The following is a 26,700-nucleotide window of genomic DNA, read 5'->3' as shown; positions in this document are numbered from 1 at the left end:
CACAGAGAGAGAGAGAGAGAGAGAGAGAGAGAGAGAGAGAGAGAGAGAGAGAGAGAGAGAGAGAGAGAGAGAGAGAGAGAGAGAGAGAGGGAGAGGGAGAGACTCAGTGAATTGACTCAAAGACTCAAAATGCATTCTGCGTGTCTTAAACACAATGTTATCCAGGTCTCAGTGTTAGCTATTATCAAGAGCTTGACAATGTAACAACATGGGAACTAGATGTCCACAACCACAGTTATCTCTCCATGTAAGCAAATATGTGACCAATTAATTGTCTCTGGGAGACGCTATGCAAGGTGTCTTCAATCTGCTAATTAGAGAGAGAGAAATATAAAATATAGACAGAATGAGTCAGTAACAGTGAACATCTAACTGTACTTTTTCCCATGTCTAATGTGTTATAGTTCTTCATCTGCTTGTACTCCAGGCCTGCTGTAGCCTGACTCTGGCCTTTCTGCTATGTGCCCAGATAAGCTCCGGACAGGAAGCTATACAGCAAACAGAGCCATCAAAGGGCCAGCGCCTAATCAGATCCACGTCTCCTTCTGTGCTGGTCCAGGATCATGGCTCAGACATACTACTCACAGATCTGTAGATACGCTGAACCATGACACACATGCGGCCATGAGCACATCACACTGACAAGCCAGACCATCCAGAACATTCAGCAAACAAAGTTTTGTGAGATAAATTAAGTTTCGTTAAGATGGTGTTTGTGTGTTTGTTTGTGCATGTGTGTTTGTTGGTGTGTAGAGTCTCTAGTCCTACTCCCCCCTTCTCTCATGCCAGGCTAATTGAATTCAACTGGATCTGTGTTGAGGTTAAGTGATGTGCCGAGGACACTTAGTGCCTGTTAACTCTGTGTGGTCCTCAGGCACTTGTAGTTGTCCCATCGGGGTAGTATATTTTATGTCTGGGAAGAAGAAGGAGAAAGATTGGGAGAGAGGGAAGAGCTTAGAGGGACAGAAAGAGAGAGAAATGATGACGTTATAAAAGCATTACAGAAAAAGGAAAAGCGGAATGGAATAACATTCTGATTGGATGAATATGAGGACCATCTGCTGATCATGTGATTTCCTCCTTTCCATCCGTTCAACCCCTTTCACCTGCGGGTTTGTCGGAATATTATCACCATGGTAACCCTACCATTGCCTACTTATCGGCTGAGAGATAGTGGGCGCTGATACACTGAGGCGATGAGAAGAGGCCCTGAACCTCACCACCAGGTCTAGGTCCACAGTATCATGTTAGGTGATTAGGGACAAGAAAGCCCAGAGGCCAGTGCAGAGCCACGACTGACTCCACGGCCTGTGGCTGTCTGCCAGCTCGGTGTGGTTTTCCACTGTGGCATGTCTGTGACCATACACAGTTTCCCACTGCGAGCAGAGTTCAAATCGGCTCCCTGCTCTGTTTCTGCTGCTCTATGCTCTCAACCCTTCTCTTCCTTCCTCTATATTCATAACGAGTGTAAGCTTAGGTGTTCCTGTCCTGTGTTGTGTCTGCATGTGTGGAGGAACAGACGAAGGATAGTCACGGTGTTTTAGCGTGTCTGTCTAAACCCCCTGTAGGTTGGTTTTTGAGCTCCCAGCACGGGCGTGACCTCATCAAGGAAATCCTCTCCTATCCTTAAACTTCATTAACCAGAATGCCTCAGGGTCTACAGGAGGCCGTGAGGAGTAAACAGAAAATAAAACCTTTTAGTGTATGTAGAGAGAGGGAGAGGGAGAGGGAGAGGGAGAGGGAGAGGGAGAGGGAGAGGGAGAGGGAGAGGGAGAGGGGGAGGGAGAGGGGGAGGGGGAGGGGGAGGGGGATAGTGAGAGATTGAAAGATTGAAAGATTGACAGATTGAAAGAGTCAGAGACACGAAGAGAGAGAAGGAAAGGTGAGAGAGATGGATCTAGAGAGACCTGTCCCACATTGGCCTCCTACTGTATAGTGGAGCCAAATCATAGATGTTGCTGTCATCTGGTGGCAGCAGTGTAGCTGTGCATGCTCAGTTAGTTGTGGGGCAAACTAGAGGGATTTCCTTAAATCACACCTGGTGTTAACCCTTAAATAATGCTACTTCAGACCATCAGTGCATTCCAGAGTCCGTCAGTAAGGCCTTCTTTAATGTTGCAATTAAAATCAAATTATTTTCATCACAGACAGGACAGAGATAACTAGTTATACTACTTCCTTATACCTCTACTCTGCAGGTACTGCATAGATGCAGTAGGTGGCACACCTCCTGCATCCAGCATTTATTTTCGATTGGGATGCCAAAGGTGGAGAATCTTTTAACTGCACAATAACTGTAACTGTAAATAACTAATAATTAATTAAATGGTTTAGGCCTACATAGAGTGTAAACAGTCTTGAATGAGGTTAGCATCTGCTTTTGTCCAATAAAGCTTAATGGCTTTTATTTGAAACTCATGTAACCTATAGTGTGGAATTGCGAGGTCCCAGCCACTGCCAAAGTCAATGCTAAATGAATCCCTCTTTCCTTCCCCTCATGCCAGATTAAAATCAGGAATATGGGAGGAAGAACGGATACGTTTTAAAGAATTGAAATGGAGCTCAGGATTCCTGTTTAGTTCTGCTGTTAGGGGGGTTATTTTCATCTAGCAAAGCCTAGAGCGCCACACTTAACAAATATGTACATTGTTGTACAGTTTCCGAGTTGTCTGCTTGAGGCATTCTACTAACCGTCAAAAGGTCCTTCCACAGTCAATTTTATTTATACTGCACGTGATGATGCAAATTTAACAAATCAATAATTAACAGTTTGACACGGTTCTAATGGGCCCCGACAACCAATTAAGCACGACTTCAATGCTTTCTATGACCGAACCACAAAACGAGACAAGTGGTTATATTGGCTGTCAATCTTTCTAGTGATTCCGCCCTTTAGTCCCACCCTCTCCCCCCCGGCATTTGATTTCAATAGAGTGGAGTACATAGTGAGTGCGTAAAGGTTACTACGGGGTTAGCGCACATACACCAGGACGAACCAGCACCGAAGGCACCCGGCAAGGGAGGGAGCGCGTGCTCTGCTCTGTATTTAATGTGTGTGTGTGTGGTCCACTGGATTAACTAGTGGGTGTGTGCCCGGTCTTTACCGCAAACCGGTGTGTGTGCGTTGGTGTCTGTCTGTCTTTGCGTGCAGCCGCTCCCCACGCATTTTGAGCTTTGTAATGGGAGATCTGTTCTACCTATTGATAGTCCGTGTATTGCGACCTTCAATGGACCTGTCTGTTTCTAACGGCGTGGAGCAGTTGCTGCTAGCTGATTGAGCGTGGACCACTTTCCCCGAGCAGGAATCGACTACAATTCTGTTGTTGCGGCAGTGGATGCATTTAGTAGCATGTAACCTGTGGTTATTGGCAATGACGCCTCAGGCAGCATAGACACGAAGAGGACTAAAGGTTTACGCCTGTTCATCTGATTGATCATCGTTATTACGCCAACATGTCGAACCCGAGCAAAAGCAAGAAGGACAAAGAGATAGTCGCGGAATATGAGAGCCAGGTGAAAGGTATGATCCATATTTACTAGAGCTCTATCCCATTGGCATGACATGGTCACACCCACTCTCTGACACACACACCTACATGCACATACACACACACCTGTTCTCACTACCCCCCTAAAACACACCTACACCCATTCCCACCTATACCCTCCACTCACACTACCCCCTCACACAGACCCTTGTGCACGCTTACACACCAAAACACACACACACCGAAACACACACACACACACTCACATCCACAACACTCGTACACACACCACACCTGGCTGCCTGTACTTCATGAATTCTGCCCCTCACCAAGCTTGTTTGCAAATGGATGTGTATGGAGGATGACACCTCGCCGTGAGACGTCAGTATTTCAGGGTTCATCCTGAGTTCTGCACGGCGCTTGGAGGGGGGTGGGGGTGGTGAGGGGGGTGGGGGGGGGATTCTGCAGAGCCTTTGATCTCTCTCAGCCATGTGGAAGCGAGGGTGTTTGCCAATTACAGCATGTATACAGAGTAGTGGTTTCTGTGTGTGGAACCCATGCCTCTGTGTGTGTGTGTGTGTGTGTGTGTGTATACCATCTCTATTTGTATTCCTCTGGGGCTGTGACTGCAGCAGGCTCCCTGATGTGTCTGTCTGTCTGTCTGTCTGTCAATGCACACTGATGTAACCATAGTCCTTAACCATGGTAACTCCCTTTTCACACACATACGCCCCTACACAGCACTTTGGGGGATGGGGTGGGGGGAGAGACTGCAGCAGAAGATGGGGGAATACCTGGTTAGTTCTGACTGGTCAGGTATGACGCTGGAGACAAACCCAGTTTCTGTCAGGCGTGGTGAGAACTGTGAAAAAGAGTGATCAACCAAGATGGCTGGTTTGGTATTGTATCACTGGCAGTGGGAGAGGTCTCTCTATAGCATGATGGGGAACTATGTGTGGGAGGGTCTCACTGTACCCTCCCATGATCTCTCTCACATTCTCTCTGTTTCTCTTAGGTTCAGATGGTCTCTTTTCCGTGCCCACATATTCAATGTCACTTACCCGCACCCGCCCACACGTACACTTATCTCATACGAGGAAATGGCAAGCTCTTTTTCACAGGAAGGTGATCTTCGTCCTTTGCATAGGAAATAGCCTGCTTTACTCATGTCGAGGGAGGGTGGAACGATGGCTGGTTTGTGTTTTAACAGCACATTAGGATTGAGGAATGTGTGTGTGTGTGCGCGTGTGCGTGAATGTGTTATCCTTTTGAAATCTAAATCATGGCCGTTAGAATCCCTACAAGCGGATGCTTTCTCTCAGCCCCTAGCCACCTTCCAGCTGTGCTCTTTCTGTCACTGCATCACACAGTATGACAGGCTATTCCCTGGACCTGGTCCATATGAAATGTAAGCACACACACACACACACGTTAGTCCTTTGAATCGACACACTGACTTTGAGTGATTAGAAGTAATGGAGAGTACTGGAGAGCTTTAGTGTGTGTCTGTGTGTGTCACCGTTCACTCTGCACTGGCTTCTAGCCAAAACACACTTGGGGATGCCCTGCATTATAATGACCACTTAGATCACACTAAGCACAGCTCGACTGCTGCTGTGCCCTCTCTTCTGCTGTCTGAGGTAAATGTATGGATCTGCGCTGTAACTATGTGGGTTTGTAGTCTGCCTCTCTCTGGCTGGCCTCTGATTGGCTTGTGAGAATGTATAGGGGGTGGGGCTTCTCTTGTCATGTGGAGTTGAGTGTGTGGAGCTCGTAGACTGTAGGTGGTTCGAGCTGATCTTGCCTCAGGTGCTGTGAACTGTGGTTTGTGTTAGTCAGCAACATACTGTCTTAGCAAAGACATGATTGTTATGCCAAATCTATTATGCCTGAACATGTGGCCTGGCATTATTTAAGCCTGGATTATACATTTAAATAAAAGGAGAAAATGGGGCTTTGCAATGGGGGAATGATGGAGAGGAGGAAGGAGATCAGCAGAGAAAGAGAGAGAGAGATGGAGAGAGAGAGATGGGTTGGGGGGCGAAGGGGTGGGGAGAGATGAGAGATGGGGACAGAGACAAGGAGGGAGAGGTGGGGGTATGGAGAGAGGGAAGGGAAGAGAGGGAGGGAGGCAGGGAGTGGGAATTGTGCTGCAGCCTTGTTTCTGCGTGCGTCTGCATGTGTGTGATTACTGACCTCCCATCTGCATACCTGGGAGAGGGGGGGGGGGAACGGGAATGGGGGGGGGGGAGTAGAGAGGCGGGGAAATAAGTGTGACACTGAAGTGAGTTAGAGGTGTTGTAAATAAGCATTACGTGGATAGCACCACACATGTAATATCAGTAAAGGTGTTTGTTTGTTTTGCTTGAACATCCAGTGGATGTCTGCCCCTTGTGTCCTTGGCCCCTGGTTGTCATAGAAACGGCCCATTCAGAGGGCAAAATTGGCTTCCTCTTCCTGTTGAGCAGTGAAATATGAAGTTAAGCATACAATTTTGCTTTGTGTGTTACTTTGTATGTTCCAGTTGTGGGATGTCTTCATGTAAAAGTCTATCCTGGGGAAAGTCCAGGGTCAGACTGGTCCACCAGAATCCACCCAGGTCCTGGAGCTTAGTGGAGTGTTAACTTACGTTAGTCACCTCCTTAGTTACACAGTGGAACCACACATGCTCTCTCCATGGAGACAAGAGCCCATGAGGAGAAAGGAGAAGCACAGCTTCTGTCTTTCAACAACAATAAAGAATCAGATTTAAAACCACTTCTGGTTATGATAATTTCAATTACCCTTTTAAACATATTTAATCTGCTCTGGCTGTCAACATCATAATTGCCGTTGGTATAATTGGATTCAAGGTGAGCTCAGGATATTGGCATCAGCAGAAGCCTGGAAAGGTTCCTCTACACCCCAGTGTGCTTCTGTGACCTTCCATAGTGGAGGCACCGTGAAATGAAGGTTAGTCATCCCTCCACAGGCAGATGACTGATTCCTGCTGATCCAGGAGCTTGTTGTGGGGAGAGAGACTGTTTCCAAGAAAGAAATAGCAACAACATCCATGGTACAAACATCCTAAATACAACAATCCTAAATTGGCGTTCGTTTCAAATCCAAATGTCTCCTTTAGCAAATGTGTTGTTTTTCTCTCTTGCTAGTGTGTCTTGTTCTCATTTCGTTTTTCTCACTGTCTGTTCCCCAGTCACTCCATCTCTCTCTCGGTCCCTCTCTACCATAATTACAATTGTGGAGTCTGTCTCTAAGGAGTCACCTTGGCCAACATCCTTTGGCCACAATAGCATTAAAGAAGACACTGCTCTCATGGACAAACACACACAGACACTTGAAAAAAATGCACACACACTCTATCAGAAAAACACATTCAGCCAGTCAGCATGGTAGGGAACGCTCCACTGGTTGTGCTGTTTTAGAGCGTCGAGGCTATCTGACACTCTGCAGCAGGAGGGAACGCAGAGAACTGGTAGTGAATCCACAATGATAACCCCCACCTCCCTCTCTCTCTCTCTGTCTGTCTGGTTGGCTGTACCTCACCCTCTCCCTGTTCTCTCTCTGTTTTCTCCTTATCTTTCCCTGTCTTCCATGCTGTGATTCCCTCTCTCTCTTTTTCTCCCTCTCAAACACACACACACACACACACGAGCATTCGACTACACACCAACCAATCCTCAGGGGACCTTCTCCACTCCACTACCTGTTGTCTTGGCAACCACACACTGTGTGTGTGAACCATGTGATGAGGAAGGTGAAGACAGAGCTCAGATCTGCCAAACGCACAAGCACACACACACACACACACACACAAACAGATAGATATGCACACATACACACTTGTGAACACATACACTTGCAGAGATATGCTTCATTGTGATCCCACATAGAACACTATGGTTGCCTCTAGCCTCAGCAAAAATCATGTGTGTTTGTGTGTGTGTTTGCGCCTATTATTTGCACATGTGATGGTCGATGTGTGGTGAGCTTCCCGAGGCAAAATGGCTGCCATGTCTTGTGCTGCTCTTAGCCACGTTCTGTGGATGAAGCTCCCATCTGTATCTGTGTAAAGATGTCTGCTGCGTGGTGTGGTTACAGGATGTGTTTATGCAATTAAAAGTATGTACTGTAGAGTATGTATAAACACTGTGTGTGTATATACACCAAATAAATGCAGTCTCTATGTGGGTGTCTTTCCATAACAAGTGCATATTGTCTGTTATGCAGTCTGGATTGTTAATGACATCTGTGTGTGGGTGTATGTGTGTTTGCATGTCTGCCCCCGTGCGTGTGTGTGTGTGTAGATGTGCGGGCACAGTTGGTGGAGCAGCAGAGGTGTCTGGAGCAGCAGACAGAGATGAGGGTCCAGCTGCTTCAGGATCTTCAGGACTTCTTCAGGAAGAAGGCCGAGATTGAGACGGAGTATTCTAGAAACTTGGAGAAACTGGCCGAGAGGTTCATGGCCAAGACACGCAGTACCAAGGACCACCAACAGTACAAGTGAGGAACCGCTAGATCTTTGAGTGTGAAAGATATGCGGTGCATATTTTGGATTGCTGCCATGATGTTGACATTGACCAATCCTCTGCTCTCTCGTAGAAAAGACCAGAACCTGCTATCTCCAGTCAACTGTTGGTACTTGCTATTGAACCAGGTAACGTACTGTGTATGTATATATTTGTACCCTGGACTACCCTGAAACGTGATTGTCTTTAATCAGGACGTGTATCTCTCTCTGTCTTTCTCTCTCTCTCTCTCTCTCTCTCTCTCTCTCTCTCTCTCTCTCTCTCTCTGTTCAGGTGAGGAGAGAGAGTAAGGACCATGCTACTCTCAGTGATCTCTACCTGAACAACGTCATCACTCGCCTCACACACATCAGTGATGACTCCGCCCGCCTGCTGAAGAGGGTGAGCGAGCCAATCACAGCCTTCCATCTATCCCGGGTCACAGGTCACGACTGCCCCACAGGGGTCAGAGTTTACCTGGTCTGGTGAAGTCTGAGTCTAAAGCAGAACGCTCGAAACTGTTGAAGTTAACTGAATTTGGGAGGAGAGCTATAAGAAAAAATGAGATTGTTTCTAATGAAAACCTAAGGCATTTTATTCCCTTGTGTACTTCAAGAGACCTGGTACAGAGTTTAACAAATTATACAAACACACACACGTGCACACACCTCCAAGTTTAGTATAGTGCCTTCATTATTAATCTCTATTCGGGTCTTGTATTATTCATGATATCTAAAGTACAGAGAGACTTGCAAGCTCTGTCAGCCAATGTATCTATCTTATAACTGCTTATGAAACCCCTGATTGGTACGTGCAAACAAGGACAGTTGGACGACCACCTTGTGTGAGCCAGCCCAGTTGGAGACAGCCTGGTGACCATGACAACGCTGACAGGATGGTGGTCATGGTGACAGGCTCAGCTGGTCTATCTCACGAGGTTTCCGTGAGGGAGCAGGAATCATCCATTCTGGGATTCCACAGTCATTTAGCACAATGCAATATTAATGCATGCCACATAGTCACATAACTCCTTCCCAAACCGAGCCGGCTCTGTTTAATACATGAAGAGCCCATCCAAGCCTTGTCTGTATGCACACGGCAGAGCCGCACGCTGGGTAATTTATGAATCCTTCTGTTTGTTCAAGGATGGCTCCATTTATTTACCTGGCCACCTTTTCAGCTCAGTTCATCGATGGGATGACTGTGCTATTAGTTACTGCCTGTTTGAATATTCTCACAGGCTGTCCACATAACTGGTATTCACCTCACCTCTCTTCTCCACTTTGCTTATTTATTCCTTCCTCTCCGCCCTCTCTCTCTCTCTTCATCCTATTCTTCTCTGGCACATCCTCTGTTCCTCTCCTTTCCTCCACCTGTACTCTATCTTTTCCTTCCACCTCTTCCAGAGTAAAGAGATCACCTTCCAGCTGCAGGAGGATCTCATGAAGCTCCTCAACGAGCTCTACACCGTGAGTGACATCATCACCTCAGAGCTTTTTCACTTGTTCTTTAAGTTCTGGAACTCAGGGGAGTTTGTAGAGCTCCTTCACAATATTTTTCTTTGCTCCAACAAAAGCTTCCTTGTCACTTCTGTTTAGATGGGGAAATGTGCTGACTAACAACAACATGATTGTTGAGTTTAGTTCTGCCACGGTTCCTTGGCTTAAAAGCCTTTGTTGTGAATAAATAAAGACCCTAAAACAGTTTGAGTTGACAGCTAGACGTTCATGCAAGCAGGGCAGGTCGAATGTTTGCTGAGTTTGTTCAGGTGAAGCTGTAAGGGATTGTGGTTACTAGGTGATGAAGACGTACCACATGTATCACGCGGAGACGCTGAACGCCGAGACGAAACTCCGAGAAGCGGAGCGCCAGGAGGGGCGTGTCAAGACGGGGTCGAGCGGAGGGGTGGAGCCTGTGTTCGGCCTGCGAATAGAGGAGCGTCACCAGAGACGCAACGCCGCCCGCAAGATGGAGAAGATGAGGGAGAAGGTATGGAAACCACAGAGGGACATGTCTCAGAAACGGAGTGCATTTCGTACGTACAGCAGCCCTGACCCAGCAACTCATTCCCTTTTCTCTTCTTCCCTCTATCTCTCCATCTTCCTTTCCCCAGAGAAAGGCAAAGTACTCAGAGAACAAGCTGAAGACGCTGAAAGCGAGGAATGAGTACCTTTTAACTCTGGAGGCCACCAACTCCTCTGTGTTCAAATACTACATCCATGACCTGCCCGACATCATAGATGTGAGTTCATAAACACACAATTTCAAACACACATAGAAATGTTTCTCTCGTTCGGATTATTCTAAATATAGAATTATAACCATTATTTCCATCCCTCCCTCATGAAGTATTTATCCATGTTGTTTCAGTGCTGTGACCTGGGGTACCACTCCAGTCTGAGCCGCGCGCTGAGGACCTACCTGTCAGCAGAGCTGAGTGTGGAGGCGTCCAGGCGGGCAGGGCTGGAGGTGCTGGAGGGGGCAGTGGAAGGCCTGGATCCTGCCCGTGACAGACAGCGCCTGCTGGGCCTCTACCCCACCGCCTTCTGCCCCCCACCTCGCTGGAGCTTCCAGGCCCACATGGGGGACACGGTGAGAACTGTCACACGCACACGGATCCGCACGAAAACTGGGTTCTTTCTCGCTCACCATCTCACACACCCTCGAAAACCTTTCTTTTTCGCGCTCACGCTCTCTCTCTCTCGAATCGTGCTCTGTGTTTGTGCTCCGATCAGGTGGCTCAGATCGCCGCTCAGCCCCAGGTGCAGGCGGAGCTCACGCTGCGGCTGCAGCAGCTCCAGACACGCCTCGCCACGCTCAAGATAGAGAACGAGGAGGTGAGACAAACACACACACACAGTTACAGTCACACACAGCTTCACAAGGTGTGTTAGTGTGGTAATTGCTGGGGGTGGAGGGAGAGTGAAAAGGGGTAGGGGCCTTGAGGAGACAGATGTAGACTCCACAAAAATAAAACTTCCCACCAGATCGAATTGTTGTGTGTGCTATTTTGCTAGGCATGGTTCAAGTCTTAGAGATGTTTCATTTACATTTTCAGAATGTTCTAGAGTGATTTTTGAGGGTTTTGGTGTAATGCCAGGCTGGGGGTGTGGAAGGGCAGCTCTTCTCTCACCCTGAAGGGCACAGGAACGCTCATGGAGACCGGATTAATGAGCTGCCTCTGCATGTCTCTTCAGCAAACACACACACACACACAGATACAAACACACACACACACACACACACACACAGATACAGATACAAACACACACACAGACTCAAATTTGACCAGAAGTATGTTCACAAAAATCTCCAACATATGATTTGCATCATTTATACATTCCCATGTTTACCTACATAAGGACACGCATCACTCTTCCAATGTGACTGAGGCCGACTCTGCTCCCCACCTTCCAGGTGAAGAAGACTTGGGGCGCCACACTGACCACCCTTCAGGACATGACGGTGCTGGACGACTCCGATGTGTCCCAAAGCTTCACCCACAGCCCGTCCTCTGAGTCGGTCAAGTCCAGCGTGTCCGACGGATACCTGAACAAACCCAGCCTCGCCAAGAGGCGTGCCAACCAGCAGGAAACCGAGCTCTTCTACTTCACAGTAAGATGAAGTTATATTTTACTGTTGATTGTTCTTTTACAGGTACAGTCTTGCACTTTTTGGGGTTCATGTTGTTTTAATTTGTAACTTGTATAACTGCATGCTCTTAGGGGTCTTCCCTTTGGCACTTGTTTAGTTTTTCACAATGTATGCTTCATGTTTGGCTACCTGCAATGTTTGGGGGGTCTCGTTGTTATGATCAGTGACCTATGCACTTTTGTAAAACTCTCTTGGAAGTTGCTTTGGATAAAAGTGTCTGCTAAATGCATAAATGTAAATGTAATGTATATATACACACACACAGACACATTAAGTTGCAGTGATTCACAAAAGAGTTGATGGTTGTATGGTTGATAAAAGGTTATTCTGTCTGCCATCTTCAGAAGTTCCGTGAATATCTGGAAGGCAGTAATCTCATCTCCAAATTACAAGCCAAACATGACCTGCTGAAGAAAGCTATGGCAGAGGGTAAAATAGATCTCTTGTCCTCTCCATCGCTCTCTCTTTGCAACTCTTTCTCTCTTTGCTGTTCTTTAAGGTTAAATGATTATCTTTGTCTGTTTTTCAGGCTATATAACTGACATGCTCACCACCAGGTAGGACATGAATGCTTTCTTACACTTAATATGCTTAGCACATTATTTCACTGACTAAAAATGTAGGATGTCTTTCCCTCCTCCTTGTAATTAAACAGTTCATACCCACATCATCAGTTGTTATCTTCCTGTTTCAGCCGTGGGCGGAAAAACTCCCATAGCAAACATCAGGTGAAGTTTACATACGCTTTTGGTTTGTGTGTGTGTGTGTACGCGCACGTGTGTGTGTGTGTGTGTGTGTAGGTCTATCTTTCTGTTTGTGAATTTAGTATAAAACTGACTGTGTGTGAATCTTCTCCTGTGTGTAGGACTCCACTAAAGCCATTCCTCTACTGGTGGAGAGCTGCATCCGCTACATAAACCTCCATGGTAAAATATGTTTATCCCCCTGACATATGCGTGCACACACACACACACACACACACACATGCACCCACGCACACACATACACACACTGGCAGAAACTCACACTTTGCCTCTGTTCCTCCAGGTCTTCAACACCAGGGTATATTCCGGGTGTCTGGATCACAGGTGGAGGTCAATGACATCAAGAACTCCTTTGAGAGAGGTGAGAGGTCACTGTGATGTCACATCTGAATTGTATTGTTTGGTCAGGATCAAGGTAGACTGACTTCCTGTCTGTTGCCTAGGTAATGACCCTCTGATAGATGAGGAGAGTAACCATGACATCAACTCTGTGGCTGGCGTTCTCAAGCTCTACTTCCGGGGGCTGGAAAACCCCCTCTTTCCTAAGGACAGGTTCAATGATCTCATTTCCTGTGTCCGTAAGTTACATGTTATTCTAGATGTGGTGGGAAGGGGACTAAGACTAACTTAGAGGGGGGAACTGGAACTAATAAGGGAGATGGGGAGATGGGGGACTGGGACTAATGGGGGGGGGGGGGGGGGCGGAGGTAACTGCAGGTGGGTGAGAGTGGCTTGGAAGTGTGTGTTCTCATGGGGGCTGTGTGTGTTTACAGGCTCAGGGGGGGTCAATTAGCATGCATTTCAGATCTCACAGCATGTATTTTGTTACTGGGAAAATCTTCTGACTTACCATGACACTGGCTGACATTTTGACAGCAGTGAGGGGCAGACATGTTGCTGAATCTGACCTTATCAGTAGTCAGCATGGCACTTGACTGAATTCAAAAACTGTTATCCGACTGTACATCAGTTGCCTTGCATAACTGCACTGTTACTTCCCTTCTGTATGAATGAGCACTGCCGTCTCACTGACACCCTTCAGCAGAGGCTTTATAAATTGAACAATACTTCAAGCGTTATGTGTAATACATACTCAATCTCTGAGCATTCCTTTTTTCTTCTTCTTCTCTCTCGCCCATCCTCCTACACACTCCAGCTCTCTTCGTCTCTTTGTCTACGGGTGCTTTAGTCTCTTATTGTCTCTCTGAAACACACACTGATTCTGTCTGTTCCACCGAGGGGGCAGAGCTGCGTTCCTGTTTCCGCCATGGGGAGGTTGTATTTCAAGATGTGTCAGGATCGCAAATGCCTCATGGCATCCTGGGACTACTGACAGCTGCTGTGTGTGTGTGTGTGTGTGTGTGTGTCCACAGGTATAGAGAGTCTGTACGAGAGAGCCCAATGCATCCGGAAGATTTTATTGGCAGCCCCACGGGCTACTCTGGTGGTGATGCGGTACCTGTTTGCCTTTCTGAACCAGTGAGTGACTGAACGAAACGCTGATCTCCAGCTCTGATCTGCTGTAGAGCACACAGACATTCCACAGAAGCAGGTTTCAAATGCATAGAGAGCACAGTGAACGGTAAATCCACAGCATGGACAAATGCCATGTCTCCTCTCTAAGCCTCTTCACAGGCTGAGACATCGGGAGTGTGAAGCCAGAGTTGTGAACAGGATGAGAGAAGGAAAAAAAAAAAGTGTGATGCGCATGTGTTATGTACTGAAACCGATTCTTGTCTGGCAACATCAATTGGTTGGTGCTACAAGATCAATTGAAATGGGGTATTTTGCCAGTGTTTGAATCCTCAAGCTAAACTTGAGTGAAATGTCGCATGTAGATTAGATTCAACTTTATTTGTGTGATGTCGTAAGGAAATTTAACAATGTCAACCTCTGCCTCTTAAATTACATTTTACATTTACATTACATTACATTTAGTCATTTAGCAGACGCTCTTATCCAGAGCGACTTACAGTAAGTACAGGGACATTTCCCCGAGGCAAGTAGGGTGAAGTGCCTTGCCCAAGGACACAACGTCATTTTGCACAGCCGGGAATCGAACTGGCAACCTTCAGATTACTAGCCCGATTCCCTAACCGCTCAGCCACCTGACTCCTGCCTCTTGTGCAGTCTGTCCCAGTACAGTGACGAGAACATGATGGATGCAGGGAACCTGGCCATAGTGTTTGGCCCCACCCTGCTGCCCACTCCTGACACCCTGGACCAGGTGGCCTGCCAGGCACATGTCAATGAGGTCGTCAAAACGGTCATCCTTCACAATGACAACATCTTCCCCGACACCAAGGAGCTGCCGGGGCCAGTCTATGAGAAGTGCATGACGGGAGATCAGTACTGGTAAGACTGACGTGATCCAGGAAGCTGCATCTGCGAACAGGATGGCCAGTCATTGATATACCGTTGTAGTTTCCATACATTTTAGACTGACTTGCCAGCTGTCTAACCATCTGTTCACGGAGCTTGCTTTTTCGTCAGCGTGAAATATCAAGCAAGACCAGCACTAGCGGTAATGCTGACTGCTGCAATTTGGTACTTACTTTCCGATTCTCTCCCTTTCTCTTTTTCTGCCTCTCTCGACCCCCCCCCCCCCCCACCCCTCCTGCTCAGCGAGAGCCCGTTCAGCGAGCCAGGAGCCTTGGAGGACGCAGAACCGGATGGCGGCACAGAGACACAGACCAGTGAGGAGGGTACGCCTGACCTCCGACCCCTACACAATCATCCAGTGGGCTTCTCTCTCTCCAATCCAACCAATTGGGAGCCGTCGCCATGGCAACAGCAGCCTCAGAGACCAGCCCCCCCACCTCCTCCGGGTCTCGCTGTGAGCTGTGTGTGATTTTTCCTCTGTTGAGGCAGAGAGAAAGCAGGGATTAAAAAGGGGAAGATTTCCCCCCAAGTCTCCTTCATCCCTATTGGTTGAGCTCTGGGGGGATGGTGTCTCTGAGACAGATGATTGACAAGTTCACCTCTATCATTCTGTCTGTCTCTTATCACTCTCTCTCTCTCTCTCTCTCTCTCTCTCTCTCCCTTCCCCCCTCTCTCTCTCTCTCTCTGTCTTTCCCAGAGGGGGAGGCTGTGGAGGCAGTTGCCAGGTTTGACTACGTTGGCCGTTCTGGACGAGAGCTCTCCTTTAAGAAGGGCGCGTCTCTGCAGCTCTACCAGAGAGCGTCACAAGACTGGTGGGAGGGGCGACACAACGGGACTCATGGGCTGGTGCCTCACCAGTACATAGTGCTTAAGGACAGGCAAGTTCACCACAACACACCCTCTGCCTACACACTACCCACACGTTTCTCACATGAGATGTTGCTAATGAGAGCAACCCGACAGCTTGCGCTAGCCCTTATGGATCAATTGAGCGCTTCTTTAGAAGTATGGATTAGTTGGTGGATGAATGTGTTTATAGACGGATGGGGAGTACCTAATCACTTGCTAATGGACAGGTAATTAACAACTGGTCTGATTGGTTGGTTAGACGCTCTGTTTGGTGCCGTAGGACTGACGCGATGTCGGACACGCTCAGTCAGAAAACCGACAGTGACAGCGGGAACGGCAACACCTCAGGTTCTGACGACAAGAGAACCAGGTCCGACTTGAGCTCCCCCACTGACATCAGACCACCAGAGGCCTACAACAGGTCAGACAGCATGCCACCACGCTAAACATAGCCCTCATGTGTCTCGCTAACAAGCTTAGCTAATGTGTTGTTCTCTGTGGGCCAGCACTAAGCTAATCAAACTAAGTGTGTTTTTCGATAATAGCCACCGCAGGAAGAGGACTGAGGGTCTTTTCCGTCGTCCCTTGGGACGCTCTAGCGACAGCCACTGTCATGGTAACGGAGGGGTGCTAGAGAGGAGCTCCCCGCCTGTGACTGGCCACTTCAGCCCACGTGAGCTGTTACTGGGGCGGGGCCAGGGCATGACTCCGCCCCTGGATAGCCCAGAGCGCCGGCGTCGTTCTGCTGCCGCGGTTACGGTGAGTGTGAGCCGACATGATTCACTTCGCCGGCCTGAAGACACGCCCATCCGCCGCTCCAGCAGTGGGCAGCACAGCTTCACTGAGTCCCACCGCTCCAGAACACTGGACCCAGACACACTGGCGCAGGTACGCACACCCACACACACACACACAATTCTCCAACATTAGTAGACTTCAATTAGTCCCATATTTGTATTGAATATGAATGTCTCCTCGTAGGACATAGAGGAGACTCTGGGGGAACTGCGCCAGTTGGAGAGGCAGGGCTGCCGACCGGCCCCTGACGTGGTCCTGGACACGCTGGAGCAGGTGAAGAATGGCCCCATCACAGCCTGCTCCTCAGAGTCTCCCAGCCCCCACAGCACCCCGAGCACACCCGGCACACCAGGGACCCCTGGGACCCCGGGCACCCCCAGCCCCCTCAGCCCTTTAAGCCCCCTCAGCCCCCTCCCTGGGCCTCCCCCTGGACCCCCCAGGCCCTCTAACCCCTCCCCTGACACTCTGGGGTCCTTCAAGCCTGTGGCTGCGGCGCGCATGGGGGCTCCCCTGCGCCCCCCTGCCCTGAGGCCCAAACCTTTGGTCCCACCCAAGAGCAGCACCCCCCCTCTGCCCCCACCGCTGGACAAGTCCTGCACCATGTGAGCGAAAACAGGGCCGAATCAGGCTGACCCAGGCCAAAACTGGGACAGAAGTGGAGAACAGGGTACTGCTTACTGTTAATAATCATGAGGGTAGAAACAGTAGGACATGAAGGTGAAAAAAGGGTTTTATGTAGTAATAATAAAATATAATATATGATATGAAATACGATATGATATGCCATGATATTTATGTGTGTCGTCAGGTTGGTGTGTACTCTTAGGTGTGTAGGAGTTTACTTTCTCCATGTATCGAAGCATTTATCAAAGGTTAGCTAGAGGACTGCTAAATGGGAGGGGTAGAGGAATAAACTGAGGCAGAAATCCTGTCCTGTGTATAAGATGTAGTCAGATACGTGGGAAGTGTAGTTTGCCCTCAGTGAACTGTAGTTTCCGTGACGTGAACGTTGACTGTATTGTCATAAAGATAGGCTCCTCAGCTAGCGCGGGCCTATCACGAAAGGCTGCTGTATTCTTAATGTGTTTCGATTGGCTGCTGCGTTTACGGTGAGTGATTTAATTGGTCATTGCAGAGTGAAGGCCTGTTAGGGGTGAGGATGGTTCACACAGTGGGGAAAGAGTAAGGATGATAGAATGATGTCTGTGTGATTATTTTAGTCCTTTATCACTTGGTTCAGCTGCTAAACTCACTTTGCCTCAAACAAAGCCTCTTGAGGTAAATGTTGACAAAACTCACATATTTAACCAATGTTCAGCTATTTAATGAATGTTCCAGTATTAAACGACTGTTCAGCAATCTAATGAATGTTCAGTGGGCTCTGGTGTCACTAAAGTGGCGATGACTCTCACTAGATTAACAGCCTTCATGTGTTCTGTGGACCTATACCCAGACCGGAGTTGAAACAGGGTGGTGGTTCAGTGATAGAGTGGATACGAGCCTTGACTGTAACTTTTCTGGAATGGGTGTGTGTGCACAATTACTTATTCTTTCCCAATAGTGTGTCTGTGTGTGTGCATGGGTGATAGAAAGAGAGAGAAAGAGTGCGTACGTTGGTCTGTCTGTCTGTCCCTGCCTGACTGCCTTCGTTCTGTTCTCTTGAAAGTGCAGAGGCATTGAACATGTTGGATTATTCATGCTCGCCATGAAAACCCAAGCATGTGCAGGTCAGGGATGGTTTGCGTGATTGCCCAACTGTGTGTTGTTTGAAAAAAAAAAAGCATGTCACATTGGTAAGGGTGTGTGCGTGTGTGCGTGGTAATACGGTTTACCTGGTTATTACTCTGAAGTCACTTGATAACCTTAAATTCACAGTAAGCTAACAGGGTGGGGCGCTGTGTTTAATACCCCCAAAACACTTGAACAGGACACTGAATGTGGCCTCTTGCTGGTGATTGATGCGAATGTGTAGAGAAGCGGGATGTGGGTTGCTAAAACGGGCTAAGGGTGCGTGCATCTGTTTGTGTGTGTGTGTATGTATGTGAAAGTGCCTTTTTTTTACCCTTGTCTTTTTGGGGAGTTGTGATTCACTCGTGCATGTACTGAACGAAGAGCAGCAGCACTCAGAATGAAATAATCATAGTGTTTAGTAGACTACTGAATTATGAATTTATAGAGTTAATCCATTGTGACATTGCACTTTGATGTATAGGATTGTGTACTTGGCATGTAGCATCATAACATGTTGGTGCATTTTAACTAACGGGAGGTTTCTCTGAATGTTTGATAATAAAGGAAAATGGTTTTGTCTGTTAGTGTTGCTGTATCTGAAACTTGAGCTTCCTAAAAATGAGCTCTTATAGCCAAATGGATTGTATTGATGTGTTGTATTTATTATAAATAAAGCTAAATAAACACCCATGTTCTGTGTGCCTTTTAATGAAGATGTACATGAGCTTGCTGATACTTGACTGAAGGGAATCAGTGGCAGGTTGAACTCGGGTAATCCTGGCTCTTGTCTCTTCAACTGTTCTGTTTCTATGCAGAGCACTGGGCACAGAACACGTGTCCTTTATAAAACTTTTACAAGGGTGTGGTTATTATGCAGGGAGTGGGTTCTCTGAAACAAAGTACTCAAACATCCAACCCATTTATACTAGTACACACAAACCTTTTTAACTTCACAAACTGTAGTCGGAAATGATAATCTGCTGAACAGTTTATTTTACTGACAGCACAACACTTGATAATTCAATTCATAACTAAAAGTGCTTTTCCTAAAACGGTAAACATTATATACACACATTACATATTAAACAACATGAGTTGCATACGGCAGCATATCCAAGACAGGGTTAGAATCTGAAAGACAGAGTTCCAGAAAAGTCCTCTGTGACAAGGACACATTCAAAAGGTGAAGCTTCACTTTGGCCAGGAACTGATTTGGCAAAAGAAGAATGTGAAGCCTGATGCTTAACAAAAAAGACAGTTGGACCATTGAAATCTTTAAAACAAAATTTAAGTTAAAATTAAATGGCAATGAAATACTCAAGCGGAGGTTAGTGGTTGAAAGCATCTGTGCTAACTGGTCCTGCAGGCTAGGGTACAGCTCAGCCCTTGGAGCCAGGTTTGAGGGTGCTGAAGGGTTTGGAGTTCCTCAGCGAGCCTGAGATCTCCTGTAGGAAGGCCGTGATGTGAGAGTCCTTCTCGGACTTCCTGCCATCGAAGATAACCACCAGCGTGAAGTGGGGTTCAGGCCTGGTCAGGTAGTAGGTGCTCTGGACCTTGTCGTCGTAGAAGTGAACCACCTTGTCCAGAGTGTTGAGCTCGCCGGCGCGGTCGCCCATCATCATGATGACGTTAGGCCAGTGGGTGAGAGGCCGCTCCCCAGAGGGCAGAGACACCACGGCGGGGAATTGCTCCACCCCCTTGGGCGCCTCACGGTACGAGTGTGGGTGGTGGTAGCCGTGGCCCTGGAAGCTGTCCGAGCCGCGGTTGTCGAACACCAACGACACGTTGTTGGCATCGTGCTTGCGGATGAAGGAGCAGATCTTGCCATGGTAGTCGGGGGCGGTGCGGGCGGTGGCTGCCCTCATGTCGGCAGGGGCTGCCTGGCGGCTCAGCGCCTCGTGGAAGTAGAAGCTGAACTTGGCCAACAGAGCCACCTGCAGACGCTGCAGCCACAGGTACAGGTGGGGCGGCTGCACGGCCTTCTGAGACTGGCCCCCAAACAGATGCTTGCGGGTCTCTTTCTGGCGCTGGAAGAGCTGCCCCCAGGCAGTCAGCTTGGTGCTGGCACCGTGCAGGCTGAGTAAGGCAGGCAGGAAGTGCCACTCGGACACCTGGGCCTGGCAGCGCAGTAGCTGGGTCACCACATCTACCTCCGTCTGGAAACCCCCCTCTAAGCGACCCAGGATCGGGTGGTGGAACCTGGGAGAAGGAGGAGGGGGGGTCATTATAGAATACAGTAAGAGAAAGACGACAGGTATTTGCTAGGAAGAGATGGTGTCAGGCAGCTAAATAACTGCACCCCTCTCCTTCTCCTCCACACACACACAAACACACCTGGAACTGTACTTCTGCAGTACCACCTCCAGGGCTGTAACAAGCTCCTCCGAGTTAATGTTCTTCTGGCTGCCCAGCGAGTGCATCTTCTCATACAGGTCTGCCATCTCCATGCGTGCCTGAGCAAAGTGGCACAGCTGCTCTGACAGATGTGATGGCAGGTCCTCTAAGTAGGGGGCTATACCAGGCTGGGCGTGGCGGCCTGTGGTCACCACCTTCCGCAGCTCGTTGTAGAGAGACGTGTAGATTGTACGGATGGAGTCTTTACGACTGAAAAAGGACTGCCCGCCTGCAGGGAAACACCCCCCACCCAATAGATTTAGACCAAACTCACACTGTAGAGAAAAAGGTCTTAGAGATTACCAACAATTCTCGCAATGTGTAAATGTAGAACACTATGCGCGATTGGATCTTCTGTTAAAGGTTGTAACGCCATCTGCTGTTTAGGATCGCAACACTAGGCTACGTTTGACACAAAAAGTCTGTTTAGTCATTATGAAATAGAAGGTTATGATCGAGTGCAAATGATCATGATCAAACAGGGCACTTTGTACAGTTTATGTTTAGTGTCCCTGGGGTTGTCAAACCTTTAAAAGCCTGAGTAAGACTAAAATAATTTAAACCTACCCAGCTTTTGTCCGAGGAATGTCATGTTGTGGTAGGCCTTCTCCGCCACAGCCAAGTGGGCGAGGGCTGCGAGCAGTGCTGCCCAGATAGCCCCTGCACTCTTACTGTTGTCCTTCTCCTTCTCCACGTAGTCCTTAGCACGGTCAAAAGAGAACATTCCGAGCTGCGTGAAGAAACTTTCCAGAATCGCCCGTTCGCGCGGCACCGGCTGCAGCTCCTCCTCTCGCGGCACATCAGTCATGGTTCAGGATGAGCAGATTTACAGTCAGCCCAGAATCAATGTCGACAATTTGGGAGCTAGCTAGCCAACCGGCTACTTACACTAAGGTTGGCTAGCTCAACAAGTTCTAGCAGGAGAGGCCGATGACCGATGCTATTTAGGGAAACTAGCATCGTTGGCACCACCATTTCAGTTTAAACGTAATTAAAATATATAATTATATTACATGTAAGAAGAATTTGATAATGCAGGAGGTTAACGCTCACGGAAATTATTCTTTAGGGATGATTTACGCCTAACTATGTAGCTCTCAAGCCATTGCACCTGCCATGTTGCTACTCTTGAAAACACTACGGAAAGTCTGAGGTTCATAATACTGTAGTACAACTACGCTTATTTTACTTATAGCGCCCTTGTGAGGATAACATACGAAGTAGCTTTGCTCCCATGGTTTGCTCTATGAATACACATGTTCTCAAGACCGATTTTACTATTATTACTACACTAATTACATTTAAATGTTTCCTAGAATTACTTACCACCTTAAGGAGAATCTTTATCAAATTAAGATGTGCCATTGCAACGCCTTGAGATGCAAAAGCCATGATGGGGAGTGGGGACCAAACGATCTTTCCACCAAAAAGTTCCTCTGTAAGTATATGGTTCGCACACTAAATAAATAAAACAAAACTCTTGCCTTCCTTTACAACACATTTGATCAGATGAGCCATTTTCTTGTCTAAAACTGTTTAGTCTAACTAAATCCAATTTTGTATCTAAATCTCATCTTAAATCAGCAGATCACAAACTAACAAGAAGTTTTGGAACACTTATGTCCTGGTAAACGTGTACATTCCAAGAAACGACAGTTCAAACTGACTGATCGATGCTGATAAATCAATTACTGCTAATTATTTGTTTACACAAAATGATTAACTACATGAGCAACCATCGTTTCCAAATAAAGCAGAATCAGAATGCAAAAATCTACAAGACACGGGTCACAGATTTGCACTACAAGTAACTCTAGGTTGCTGTTTATTTATAGTTTTCCAATAGCAAACATTTCAGGGACTGTTAATTTTATCATAGGCGATCTGGAGAGGAGAGGCCCTCAAGGGGAGTGGGCGTGACTGAAACACTATCGCCCTCAAGTGGAAGAAATGAGAAACACTCATCTGTCGGCTGTTGTTGCGGCAGCTTCCGCTATTCTTAAAGGGACAGGTTGATGATAGATAGCCTAGCTTGCTAGCAACTAAGCTACCAAAATGTCAAGCTATGCCAGAGTAATTCATTATGCGACTAGTGTATTATGTAGCAACAAAGGATCCATGGTCCTCCTACAGTTGCACCGAAAGGTGCTACAGCGTTTCGACATTACCGAGGACGACTTTTGGTACATCGTGAAGAAGTGCCCTCGATTCCTTGTGGTTAGGAACATAGAGCAGACAGACGAATGGGGGACGGACTGCACTATTGTCGCAAAAACGTCTCTGAGACTTTGCAGAAATTATACTAAACAAGAATGCCCAAATTGCCCAGAACTTCACCTGTGCAAATATTTTGTTTATGGGAACTGCAGATACGGGAAAGGCAGGTAAGGGTACTGCCCTCAATACAACCTGGAAGTTATAAATTGGCCAAAGCAAGTCCGTCTACTGAACGGCCCACGCCCCCTTCCACGGTGTTGTTGTTTGGTCAGTTGGTAGCCCAGTATCGATGAATGTATTCGTATAACCTACCAGATTACCTTCCCTTTATTATCACCAGATAGTAAATTTGGTTGACACATGCAAATGGATTGACATTTTGTAATCCTAACTCGACATCCAGCACATGCACAGCACATTCACAGGCCCCTCGTTCACGTTCACACTACTGTCTGCGGTCATTGTGTTCCCCCCTGTTCTCTCACCAGGAAGCCTTGTAAGTTCTCTCATGACGTGCGTTCGGAGCATAACTACCCCCTCCTGAGAGAGTGCACCCTGCACGAGCTGCATGAAGAAGAACTTTTCCTGCTACTACTGCAAAATGACCCCACCCTGTTGCCTGAGGTAACACTCACTGTATACTTATTTTAATCTACACTCAGAACTTGAAGTTCAAAACACTTTCTGACTCCCATTATTCCCTACCAAAGTCATAACATGGTCCTGTACCAGTAAATGGTTCTCTCAGGCAGTAAGAGCCCTAGCAGGAAGTAGCTAGGCCAATTTTGTTTTGTTGACTACAAATGCTTTGGTTGTCTCTTTTGTTCTTTGAATCTATTCAGTTTGACCTCCTTTGTAAATGTGGGACATTTCTGCATTGCAGGTGCTTCAGCTGTTGTGTGTCGCTCTTCTCTGCAAGTTTAGCAGTATTCGGGTGTACACTTTGTTTAGAATCTCGGCTCTCTATGCTCTCTCTAGTGCTCTCTCTCCCTCTGTCTCTCAAGAGGCTATGGCAGAAATACCCTATTTCCTGTTGTGTGCAGGATTTCTTGAGAGGTTAAAAGTTAGGTTCAGTTCCAGTAAGAAGGGAAGCCTGCATACTGATTGGATGGCACCTCTGAAAATTAGGACCAGCTTCACTCACATGCAACAAAATGGAGATGTGGAAACTTCCATCATAATGTATTGTCAGACAAGTCTAAAACAATAACTCGCACGGGGTACAAGTTTAAAATGGGGGAAAAAAGTAAAAGCCCCAAAATGCTTCTGTCCTAAGCCCAGTATGGGTGAAGATCAGCCATTCAGTTCCTCTGGTCGTTGGGAGGAAGAAGACAAACCACTTTGGACCTAAGGAAATGTTTGTTATAAAAAAAAAAAAGAAAAAAAAGAAAAGAAACAAAAGCGAAATAACAAATCCAAATAAAAACAAAACAACAAAAATATTAAAACGTACTCTGTTGATGAGGTTTTTTCCTGCGGAATTTCCGTTTCCAGAGAGGTAAAGTAGAATGCTTTGGTGTGTAAGGTTTTACTTTTTTTTGTCTGTTTGCAAAAGCCTCCTAAAGGCACCTAAGTGGCCTGTGGTTGACTGTGTGTGTGTGTGTGTGTGTGTGTGTGCGCGTGTGTGTGTATAGATGCGTTTCCATGGGGATGTTGACTGACACTGCCCTGTGCTCCTGTCAGGTGTGCTCTCACTACAACAAGGGGTCTGGGCCGCATGGTGCCTGCACCTTCAGAGGCAGCTGCACTAAGGTGCACATGTGTATGCACTTTGTGCAAGGCGACTGCATGTTTGGGCACAAGTGTAAACGCCAACACGTCATCGACCAACATGGCCGCCGCATGCTGGAAGAGAGGGGCCTCAGTGGTGACATTGTCCACGACCTGCCCTTCATATACCAGAACATCTACCAACTCACTACACCTGCACCCCAGGTCCCAAGAGGTATGTCGTTTACTTTGTGCATACGGCGTTAAGTGTTTCAAAGTGTCCATTAACGTTTAAGACATCTCTTTGAATTTGTAATCAAATGTATGTCATGGGTGTATTTCAATATAACTGTGTTTATTTCTGTTTATGACAGAGCGTATAGCTGAAATCCCAAGACCTGTAATTCGAACAGGAGAGGAGAAGACTGAAATCTGCCTTCACTTCATACGTAGAAACTGCCGGTTTCAGGGTGAACTCACCTTCTCCTCTCTCTCCTTCCATAGATGTAGTGTTTGTTTGTGTGTGTGTGCATGCACATGCATGTATGCGTATTAAAGGAGTTAGTTATGTGTTATTTTCCTCCAGACCAATGTATCCGCGTGCACTTCAACCTGCCTTATAAGTGGGAGGTGTTCGACGGTACTTGTTGGAGGGACCTGAGACGCATGGAGGACATCGAGAGAGCCTACTGTGACCCCCGCAACACTCACAGGTCAGAGGTCAACTCCTTCCACCAGGAATGTTAACTGTTGAAATGTGACCTTACTGCTAATGTTCCGTTATCCGTTTCTGCAGTCTGGGTTCTCGGCCAGTAGACTTCCTGACCATGACGAGGGAGTCGGAACCTGTGCGGCGTCAATCTACGGTTTCCACGGTGATGAAGCCGGCACACTACATCCTTACCACGGAGTGGCGGTGGTACTACAAGGGTGACCACGAAAACTGGATTGAGTATGGACGACCTGTAAGTTCTCAAAACCTTCTCAGAGAGTTTGCTTTTGTCTTTGAGGGGTGTTACACAGTAAAATACGGAGCTATAGTTGCAGATTTGACATGTTATACATGAACACATTATTATTATTATTAATAGTTATTGTTGGATTGTGGTCAGGACGATAAGCAGCGTGTGACATCGGTCTCGTCCCGGGATCTGGAAGAAGCTTACCTGGCAGACAGCTCGGCCGAGGTCACTGTCATGAAAGGCCAGCGACAATACTATCTTAGTTTCCAAGGTAATGATACACTCCTCAACAACACGTGAATATGTGTACAGTTATGTCAATAAACAGACAAAGCATATCCCTCACTCTCTGGTCCTTGACCTTGCAGACATGTACCAGAGAAACCCCAAACACAACACCAAGAGGAGGGTTCGCCGCCGCCCTCGCTTCGTCTCTGTCACCGAGGTGGAGAACAAGACGGCACGGTAGAGGGGAGGGCAAGCACGATGGATGGACAGAAAAAGGGAAGAATAGATAGATCTGTTAGTGGATTCATGAATGACTGCCTTCACTTTGGCCGCTGAATATGGATGAGTTGGTGAGAGTGACAGTCACCCCACTAATTATATATTCACCCAAATCTGAATCTGAAATGCACTCACTCACACAACTGTGCCAATTGACTTTACCAGCTTTGTTCAGATCAGATTGTCTGTTCAGGAGGCAATTTATACAATTCGAAGAGTCAGCGACATGTTTAGTTCTGTCAAAATATACTGGGTAGCTGTAATCTGTAGATTTGTGGTGCAGCGTTAATTTATATTAAGCTAAAGATCTATTATTGGCTTAAAGGATACTCTGTGTGTGTATAATGAGTATACCTGAATAAAATGTAAAATACATCTCGATGTCCTGATTTTGTATTGTATGCTTGATACTGTGTTCACTCAAACTTCATTGTTTTTCTTGCAATGTTTGAATTGAATATTTTAAATAAGCATGTGTTCAGCCTTTGCTCAAAATGTGCAGTTATCTGGATGCTAGGTTCCTAACCAATTGTCTGTTATTTGGGTGGCACAAATTTTGAAATAGGGGCGGGGAAGAAAACGTTTTGCTGCAAATTCGTCCAACATTTTGTACTTGCCCGTTTACCCTATGAAAAACCGGCATTGCTGTTTAGTTAATATTGAGATCCATGACGTGCAATGTACTGAACAGAATCAAATGTTACTCGAACGATTACTTGACATTTTCCTGTTTAAGGAT

At 47.1% G+C, this 26,700-nt stretch overlaps 3 protein-coding genes across 5 annotated transcripts; 2 read left to right on the top strand and 1 right to left on the bottom strand.

The window, feature by feature from the left end:
* The first annotated feature begins 3,453 nt into the window (after positions 1-3,453).
* Positions 3,454-18,846, top strand: srgap1b (SLIT-ROBO Rho GTPase activating protein 1b). 3 transcript variants are annotated; one of them, XM_084701288.1, is made up of 23 exons: positions 3,454-3,520; positions 7,793-7,988; positions 8,088-8,142; positions 8,288-8,395; positions 9,400-9,462; positions 9,791-9,982; positions 10,107-10,235; positions 10,364-10,585; positions 10,729-10,830; positions 11,411-11,608; positions 11,992-12,076; positions 12,177-12,204; positions 12,342-12,375; positions 12,513-12,573; positions 12,695-12,772; positions 12,855-12,989; positions 13,785-13,890; positions 14,542-14,766; positions 15,037-15,116; positions 15,491-15,671; positions 15,923-16,063; positions 16,188-16,530; positions 16,624-18,846. In XM_084701288.1, the coding sequence occupies exons 1-23, from the start codon at positions 3,454-3,456 to the stop codon at positions 17,044-17,046; spliced, it is 3,252 nt and encodes a 1,083-aa protein (XP_084557414.1). In that variant the 3' UTR covers positions 17,047-18,846. The 3 variants fall into 3 exon arrangements, with proteins under 3 accessions (XP_084557414.1, XP_084557415.1, XP_084557413.1); XM_084701289.1 differs by having other exon boundaries at positions 15,923-16,075; XM_084701287.1 differs by having other exon boundaries at positions 15,491-15,694; positions 15,922-16,063.
* Positions 18,847-19,146: 300 nt separating this feature from the next.
* kics2 (KICSTOR subunit 2) lies at positions 19,147-21,732 on the bottom strand. The gene is made up of 3 exons (XM_084701290.1): positions 21,133-21,732; positions 20,506-20,794; positions 19,147-20,370 (listed from the first exon to the last, which is right to left on the bottom strand). Exons 1-3 carry the CDS (start codon positions 21,371-21,373, stop codon positions 19,551-19,553), a joined length of 1,350 nt encoding a protein of 449 aa, XP_084557416.1. The 5' UTR covers positions 21,374-21,732; the 3' UTR covers positions 19,147-19,550.
* Positions 21,733-22,396: 664 nt separating this feature from the next.
* parp12b (poly (ADP-ribose) polymerase family, member 12b) lies at positions 22,397-26,336 on the top strand. Its single transcript, XM_084701291.1, has 8 exons — positions 22,397-22,949; positions 23,271-23,406; positions 24,466-24,727; positions 24,867-24,962; positions 25,079-25,205; positions 25,289-25,457; positions 25,605-25,725; positions 25,823-26,336. Exons 1-8 carry the CDS (start codon positions 22,621-22,623, stop codon positions 25,921-25,923), a joined length of 1,341 nt encoding a protein of 446 aa, XP_084557417.1. The 5' UTR covers positions 22,397-22,620; the 3' UTR covers positions 25,924-26,336.
* The last annotated feature ends 364 nt before the right edge of the window (positions 26,337-26,700 follow it).

The sequence above is a fragment of the Hypomesus nipponensis genome, chromosome 7, assembly GCF_054491055.1.
Source record: "Hypomesus nipponensis isolate SF chromosome 7, ASM5449105v1, whole genome shotgun sequence".
Lineage (NCBI taxonomy): Eukaryota > Metazoa > Chordata > Actinopteri > Osmeriformes > Osmeridae > Hypomesus > Hypomesus nipponensis.
The sequence above is the reverse complement of the archived record's forward strand: the minus strand, read 5'-3'. Positions and strand labels throughout refer to the sequence as shown.

Coding starts and splice junctions, on each gene's coding strand:
- srgap1b (XM_084701287.1), top strand. CDS start 3,454: ATGTCGAACCCGAGCAAAAGCAAGAAGGACAAAGAGATAGTCGCGGAA. Junction 10,586..10,728: donor AGGCCCACATGGGGGACACG/GTGAGAACTGTC, acceptor TGCTCCGATCAG/GTGGCTCAGATCGCCGCTCA. Junction 12,773..12,854: donor CAAGAACTCCTTTGAGAGAG/GTGAGAGGTCAC, acceptor TCTGTTGCCTAG/GTAATGACCCTCTGATAGAT.
- kics2 (XM_084701290.1), bottom strand. CDS start 21,373: ATGACTGATGTGCCGCGAGAGGAGGAGCTGCAGCCGGTGCCGCGCGAA. Junction 20,795..21,132: donor ATTCCTCGGACAAAAGCTGG/GTAGGTTTAAAT, acceptor GTTTCCCTGCAG/GCGGGCAGTCCTTTTTCAGT. Junction 20,371..20,505: donor CTGCAGAAGTACAGTTCCAG/GTGTGTTTGTGT, acceptor TCCTTCTCCCAG/GTTCCACCACCCGATCCTGG.
- parp12b (XM_084701291.1), top strand. CDS start 22,621: ATGTCAAGCTATGCCAGAGTAATTCATTATGCGACTAGTGTATTATGT. Junction 23,407..24,465: donor ACCCCACCCTGTTGCCTGAG/GTAACACTCACT, acceptor TGCTCCTGTCAG/GTGTGCTCTCACTACAACAA. Junction 24,728..24,866: donor TGCACCCCAGGTCCCAAGAG/GTATGTCGTTTA, acceptor TGTTTATGACAG/AGCGTATAGCTGAAATCCCA.